This window comes from Bufo bufo, chromosome 10, assembly GCF_905171765.1.
Source record: "Bufo bufo chromosome 10, aBufBuf1.1, whole genome shotgun sequence".
In the NCBI taxonomy this organism is placed as follows: domain Eukaryota; kingdom Metazoa; phylum Chordata; class Amphibia; order Anura; family Bufonidae; genus Bufo; species Bufo bufo.
The window spans coordinates 116,398,258-116,406,414 of NC_053398.1; the positions used below are offsets into that span (position 1 = coordinate 116,398,258).

At 46.2% G+C, this 8,157-nt stretch overlaps 1 protein-coding gene across 1 annotated transcript in view; it reads right to left on the reverse strand.

Annotated features, from left to right (window-relative positions):
• The window catches only part of LOC120980304 (cholesteryl ester transfer protein), a 43,622-nt gene extending 36,069 nt beyond the window's left edge, over nt 1–7,553 (reverse strand). Inside the window, exons 1-2 of the mRNA XM_040409328.1 lie at nt 7,214–7,553; nt 2,048–2,162 (exon numbers count right to left, since the gene is read on the reverse strand). Of these exons, the coding sequence (XP_040265262.1) occupies nt 2,048–2,162; nt 7,214–7,340 (242 nt within the window). The 5' untranslated portion in view covers nt 7,341–7,553. The remainder of the gene's footprint in view (nt 1–2,047; nt 2,163–7,213) is intronic.
• Between the last annotated feature and the right edge of the window lie 604 nt (nt 7,554–8,157).

An 8,157-nucleotide genomic window follows, 5' to 3' on the forward strand; every position in this document is an offset into this window, starting at 1 on the left:
ACAATTTTTACAACAGGAGTACATATACTAAGTCATCATAGTACACAGCACTGTCAAAGAACATATTCAGCTCTGCTACATCTATATATTGCACCTCCGGAAGCACTTTACCTCCACTTCTGCTCTTTCCAAACTAATATCAGGGATGGGTAGAGGCTGCAGAGGATGCAATGAACCCCAGCTTGACATTGAGGGGGCTAACAGTGCAAGATTTACTTGAATGTTCACCCCTGTAAACATAATCAGCAATATAAGACGGTACTTAGTGGGTACAGAATAATGTCACTGTGACTATCAATGTTTTACGCCTTTGGTGTGACGTTATGTGACATCAATCAGTTATTGGACATTAATTGTGACACTATGAGCAGGACACACCAAATCACCCAGCAGGTTATTCTCCATACCTGTATGTCAGTGTGCAACATGAGTAATTCAGGTTGTTTCAAAATTGTCAGTTCTCTTCATCTTCCACTAGGTGTCAGTATTGCACAGGCTGTTTTCCCACTGCGGTGTGTAATGCCTTCACATAAGGGCATGTCTACACGATGACATTTGTCGTGCGACAATAGGGTACAACCAGTGTCGGACTGGGGTGCCATGGGTCCACCAGTAAAATTAGTTCTGACCAGCTACATGCAAATATTATCTGCTCACACAGCGGCAAGCAGCAGCAAGACACTAAAGACTAAAGATGATTGATTATGGAGGCCCCTGCAGAGCGTTCGAGAAGGAAGGTTCCTGATGAAAGAGGATTTTGACTGGCCGACCACCTCTGTACCTACAAGTCATCTCATATGAACATTGGCTGGCTGAGGTGCTATATGCCGCCTACCTATATATAGTGCAGTCAGTCTACTGTACCATGTGCCATGTGCAGAGGATCGGGGGACTAGGGGCCCACCTTGCTCAGGGTACCACCTGTTCCCTTGTCGGCCAGTCCAAGCCCGGGTACAACTACACGTGTCACAGTAACATCACGCAACATTTTTTGCAATATCCATTTTGAATATATCTTTGTGCAGTTGTCGAGTCACAGTCGCAGAATCTTGCAGGGCGACGCCATAGGCTGTCGTTATAAAAAATGTAGCGCGACATTACTGTGACTTATTTTCCCACGACAAATGTCCTTGTGTAGACGTACCCTAAAGGGGGTTATCTCATCTCACAAGTTCAGGGCTGAGGCTGGGTTCACGTCACCGTTTATTTTAACGTTCTTCTGATCCGTCAGAAGAACAGCAAAATAAAGAAAAAACGGATCCTGTCTTTTAAGCATCCGTTATGCTCAGTTCGCACATTTAGCATCCTTTTGAGCCATTTCCGTCAGAGATCCGTTATTTTAGACAGAAAAGAATTCCTGCATGCAGGACTTTTCAGATACCAAAAATATGGATGCATGTGCATTCTGTCATTTCTCACTAACGCAGACCAGAATAGGCACGCCGGAAGAACCTTTGCGCCGCAATCTGCGTTTTTTCCCGGGTCAAGCCGGGTCTACAAAAGTGGGTGGGGAATAGCCGACAGGCCCATCTCATTTACCATTTTCGACGCCTCTTTTGGCCGTAGAAAATGGTCTTAATGTTAGACAGCTAGGAAGCCATGTTACATTTAGAAACGGCCGTGGAAAGTTATGGAAAGGCCGGTACCAGCTATAGGGGATGTTAAGACCAGTGTCTTAATAAAAGACCCCCTAGGTGACCAATTGCACAAAAATGTACCAGTTTGCACCACATTTTGGCGCAGTTGATGACAAGGTCTAGGTTGTCCCACTGTATACAAGGCCGCTCTCAGTCTCTATTATCTCTGAGCAGGTCTCTGTGTTACATGATAGCCAAAGGGGCTATACAGTCTTCTAACCTCCCTTACAATTCCTTTATTTGTCAAGATCTCTGCTTGCTATCAGTGGATGTAAGCATTCTAAGGCCGAGAACCCATCCTAATCTAGTGCTGCTCACACAGCTGGCGGTTTGTCACAGTGTGTCAGTTTGTATTATATCATGTTTGTATATTTCATCAAAACAACATTTATCCATACGGCGACTCTCACTTTGTTAGAGCATACGCCACTGTCCCCAGAAATCTGACTGATTTTTCTCCGGTGATGTTAGGAAAAGATGCATGCCTGAAGGCCGCCTGGATGACTTCGGAGGTCTTCTCATTCACTGGAAAGCACATGATGTAAAAGGAAAACCATTTATGATGTAGAAAAATTCAAGTTCACAGTTTAACCGGTCTAAGGCTCTTTTCACACTGCGTCGCAGTAACCAGCACGGTGTCCAGTGGGTCCCAGCGCATGCGGTTAATCAATGCCACTGAGCGCCGTTCATCACACGTAGACCGAAAAATACAGAAAGCCGGCTGGACGGCGGCCGAAAAGTGTTTTCTGACGGTGTTATGGGGGCCTAGGGGTCTGTACAGTAAACTTACAGCCACAGTGTGGAAAGTCCCTTAGATAAAAAGGTACTTTAAATGATAGATTAGAGAGAGAGCTAGAGAGAAAACTAGAGAGAGCTAATGAGCTACAAAGAGAGAGAACTGGAGAGAGCGTATGAGCTACAGAGAGAGAGAACTAGAGAGAGAAAGAGCTAGTGAGCTGGAGAACTAGAGAGAGAGAACGTGAGAGATAGAGAGAGATAGAGAGAACTAGAGGAAGATAGAGAGAACTAGAGGGAGAACTAGAGAGAGAACTAGAGAGAGCTAGAGAGAAAACTAGAGAGAGCTAATGAGCTACAAAGAGAGAGAACTGGAGAGAGCGTATGAGCTACAGAGAGAGAGAACTAGAGAGAGCGTATGAGCTACAAAGAGAGAGAACTAGAGAGAGCGTATGAGCTACAGAGAGAGAGAACTAGAGAGAGCGTATGAGCTACAGAGAGAGAGAACTAGAGAGAGAAAGAGCTAGTGAGCTGGAGAACTAGAGAGAGAGAACGTGAGAGATAGAGAGAGATAGAGAGAACTAGAGGAAGATAGAGAGAACTAGAGGGAGAACTAGAGAGAGCTAATGAGCTACAGAGAGAGAAAGAGCTAGTGAGCTGGAGAACTAGAGAGAGAGAGAACGTGAGAGATAGAGAGAGAGAGAGATAGAGGTAGAGTGCTAGAGAGAGAGAGGACAAAAGACAGAGCTAGAGATATACATATATTTCAACCAGGAATAACAGAGAAACAACACTATGCAAACTCGTGAGAAGATGATCCAGTATTAAATAAAGCGGCCATCCATCTGCTGCACAGGAAGTGTAGCATTACACAGCGGCCATTCAGATACATGACTGACCAGGTTCTGCATGGACGTGCCCCGCAGAGCAGCTCTATGTTCTGGCTTATAGAAGGGGCTGTAAGTAGGGAACTCCATACCGTGACCCCCACATTCCCCTGTATGGCATATGGTCAGAGGTTGAACAGGCCAGATAAACCCTTCAAGTGAAATGGCAGACAGTTTGTCGGCGGGGATCATGGCACAGGGTTGTCAGAAGGCCTGGTCCATGAGGCAGTGTAAGGTAGACATTTACTAGTTTATCTGTAGCTTAGTATAAACCTGCCCTACACCTGTCTAACAAGTATACTGCAAGCGGATAATTGTATTACAGAAGTGACTTCAGCCTAGGGAATGTTTGGACATATTATCGGCTATAGGTTATAGTAACCTGCCAACAGCAGCCAATCAGAGCGCGGCTTCTAAACTGCAGAGTGAAAATGAAACCTGCACTGTGATTGGTTGCTATGGACAACAAGGTCTGTTTTGATAAATGAGGCCTATTATCTGTATATCTACCTTAGAAAAATGACAAAAATGACATTCCCACATAAGAATTCTGATTTGTGTCCTGCCAATCTGTTTCTACAATGTGCCACCATGCTTTCACTCCTCAGCATTGTTTTCTATTGACTTAAAGGGGTCCCCTGTGTCACTTAAATAGATTTAACTTAGGGCTACTCTTAGGGGGCGTTATCTAAATGGCCTCCCCTCACCTTTACCCTTTACCACTCACGCAGGGATCTGGACTTCACTGCAGGGGAACCACCAGGCCACTACCTCCTGGGGTAGTCTCTGTTCAAGTGACTGCTGACCCATGGGGGTCAAGAGATGCTGAGGGATCAGGCAAAATCATAGTCAGGAAACAAGCCGGGGTCAAGGCAGGCGGAGTATGTTCAATCCCATATTCAGGCTAAAGGTCATGACAGGATCAATATGAGAGTCAGGGTCATATCTGATAGGAAGAGGCGGGGCGTGGGAGGTCGGACCATAGTAGAGCGCACCTTCACAGGGAAGCAACAGGCTAAGAAACACTATTGCTCAGGCACATTTCCACAGAGGAAGGCGCTTTAAATAGCCTGGTACAGATAACCATAGGCCGGGGCAGATTAGATTAGGCATGCGCTGGGCGCTGGCCCTTTAAGAGCCAGAGAAAGCACGTGCACCCTCCTAGTAGTGAGAAGGGGTGCAGATAGGCGTGGACGGAGCAGCACTACTCCAGCAGCCATGTCCTCGGGGAGCAGGGAGAAATTGGCGGCTACAGACCTCCACTATAACAATAAAATATATTATTTCTGTAGTGCTGTACCCTTGTTTCTGTGCAGCTGGGGCACTTACCGGAATCGACCCAGTCAGTACTGAGCAGCACCAGTGACATCGGAGCTCTGGAGTCCGCTCAGTTCAGAGGGAGTCCTCATATTCATGAGCTCTCAGCTCTCCTCACCCCATGCTGCTGACTGACAGCTCTCTTCCTATGGCAGTCAGCAGTAAGGGGGTGAGATTGGAAGCTCATGAACATGAGGACTCCCCAGCGCATGCGCTGCATTGACCAGACTTCAAGTAAGTGACTCGTTGTTTGGGCAGCATAAAACAGATGACAGACTCCTTCTAGGGTATGTTCATGCAGTATTTAAAGGATGTGGGCAGCACGGTGGCTCAGTGCTGGGGTCCTAGGGCAACATCTGCATGGAGTTTGGATGTTCTCCCCGTGTTTGCGTGGGTTTCCTCCCACACTCCAAAGACATACTGATAGGGACCTTAGATTGTGAGCCCCATTGGGGACAGTTGGATAATAATGTCTGTAAAGCACTGCGGAATATAGTAGCGCTATATAAGTGCATAAAATAAATGACCTCGTCTTGCCATTACTAACCACCAGGTGTCCCACTGTAGCTTGGAAACGGTATAGCTTGCTTTGCTACGCTGTTTCTCTAAGGCTGCGTTCACACTTAGTTATTTCCATCAGTTATTCTGAGCCAAAACCAGGTTCGGGGCAAAAACACTGAATTTATGCAAATCTTGACAATAACTGTTGGAAATAACAGACCAAATAAGTGTGAACTTGGCCTAACCCCCATGCATTGCAATGGGAGCTACTGAAACAGCAGAGCACCGTCCCGCTCCCCTATTTCCCGGCCACATGGTGGTCGGCAATTAGTCCCTTGGTAACAGCAAGATAGGACAACCCCTTTAAGTAGAGGCAGAAAAATGAACTGCTTAATCTGCCTCCAAAATCGGTGTATTTTCCACATGGTTTTTGAGGTTTTGCGCACATACATTTTTCACTGTAAAATCACTGTGCGCACAGAACGCATACGACATGTTTTTTCCTCTTCCTGTTCAGTTCAATAAAAATTTCAGCCACTGATTCCGCACTGAAAAAATCTGAGGTCTGTTCCCATTGAACTCAATAGAAGACAGGCTTCAGATGTTATCCATATGGATTCCGATGCAGAAGCTGCATCAGAATCAGTGCTAAAAAACTCAGCAAGAACAAACCCTTAGGGTACATTCACACGACTGTATGGTCGTCGTGCACCGCAAATGGCGGTCCACAATACACAGGCACCGGCCGCGTGAATTCCGTATTGCATTGCGGACCCAATGACTTGAATGGGTCTGCAATCCGCAAAATACAGCAAAAGATAGGACATTTCCGGTACAGAAGCACAGACCTGAAAGCCCATGGAGGCGCTTCCGATCCGTGCCTCCCCTCCGCAAAAGATAGGACATGTCCCATCTTTTGCGGATAGCAGACCCATTCAAGTCAATAGAATCCATCCGCAGCATGGAGTTCACATGACTGGTGCCTTGCAAACCAATAGCAGGCTGTGCTGCAGTTTGTGCATCTGGCGGTTTAAGGCCGTGACCGCAACAAGAAAGGATATTAGTGCAGTGTCCAGATGGATGGCGCTCAAAGTCACGGTGGGTGTCCATTTGTGGCTTTGCTCCAACTGATGGATCTAAACCAGGGATGCCCAACCTGCGGCCCTCCAGCTGTTGCAAAACTACAACTCTCAGCATGCTCCAATAGCTGTAGGCTGTCCAGGCATGGTGGGAGTTGTAATTTTGCAACAGCTGGAGGGCCGCAGGTTGAGCATCCCTGATCTAAACCATGAATGGGTCCACGGTATTGAAAATGAGAATACGTGGCAGATTTTGACAGTGACAAAATCGACCGTGTGATCATAACCTTAGACCAGCAGAAAATTCTGTATCAAATCTGCAGAGTGTGAACATTCCCTAACTTTTAAAGGGGTTGTGTCACTTCAGCAAATGGCATTGATCATGTAGAGGAAGTTGATACAAGGCACTTACTAATGTATTGTGATTGTCCATATTGCCTCCTTTGCTGGCTGGATTCATTTTTCCATCACATTATACACTGCTCGTATCAATGCTTGTGAGCACCCTTCTATCCAGCAGTGGTGGCTGTGCTTGCGCACAATAGGATAGCGCCTGCCTATGTGGACTTCCACGGTCCCGGCCAGAGAGACTGGCGCGTTTTCCTATAATGTGCAAGCATCGCCACCGCTGCTGGATTACAGGTTGGTCATAACCCCTGGATATGAGCCGTGTATAATGTGATGGAAAAATGAATCCAGCCAGCAAAGGAGGCAATATGGCCAATCGCAATACATTAGGAAGCGCCTTGTATTAAATGGATATTCCCATCTCAGCCATTGGGGTCATATTGCTAGGATGACCCTTTAACTTGATAAATGCCATTTGCTAAAGTGAGACATCCCCTTTAAGGCAAGGACGAACACATGCTGGACACCTTCAGGATAAAAGCAGTCATCTAGCTGAAGCCGAATAATACAAAAAATACCAATCTTACTATTTTCTATTATTCATATTACCTAATATTGATGCCCTGGCCGAAAGAAAAAAAATCGGAAAGTGTCAGTGTCCGAGTCTACCATATGGATGCATTTCTAATGGGATAAAGCAATAACTTACACACTAGCGCTGCCGGCTTCGTCACCCTGCAGACTATGCCGGTCTCCTGGGGGGATGACGGTGGGAAGTCACAGGCTGATGAAATCCTCAGAAAGTAGACGGAGAAGAAGAGGACGGCGGGCCACATGGTGATGTGGTTCTGCTCAGAGAACACTAGTGAGATCTGCTTCTTGTGTGACACAAAATACAAATGAGACCTAGAAAGTACAGGAAGCAGCGCGGGCTCTGGGTATCCTCAATTTCCTTTGTGTTTGGAAAGGGGCCCCGGGCTTATCAGTTGTTACAATTGCTGGAAATGAGCCACACAAAGCAAGCTAGAAAAATGTTACGCGTCTGCACGGTTCACTGTAGGTTAACATCCAAATGGGATCGCAGCCACAGTGCATTTGGGTTCAGTAAGAGGGTTCATTGAAAGGTATTCCCAGAAATGGAAGGGAAATACGCTCCCGGTCAAAAGCCTGCACTGCCAAAAACATGGGTTATTTATTGAAGGTCTGTTTACATGAAGAGACGTCCCCCCTTGACCAACGAGGGATCTCACCACCAGCGTCATGTCCGTATACGCATCAACAGGTTTCAGGCCAGTTAAAGAGAATGTGTCATCAAAAAACGACCTATTGTTTAAATCAAGGTTTTATGGTAAAGAGTAGGGATGAGCGAATCGACTTCGGATGAAACATCCGAAATCGATTTGCATAAAACGTAGTTTCAATACTGCACGGAGCGAGCGCTCCATACAGTATTAGAATGTATTGGCTCCGATGAGCCGAAGTTATTACTTCGCGAAATCTCGCAAGGCTTCGCATAATAACTTCAGAAATTGATTTGTACTGTAAAAAAATATTTCCCGAACTTGGGTTTAGTTCCAGGGTACCACTTGTTTCATCCGAAGTCGATTCACTCATCCCTAGTAAAGAGCATCTGGAGTGACCAGGAACGGGTAG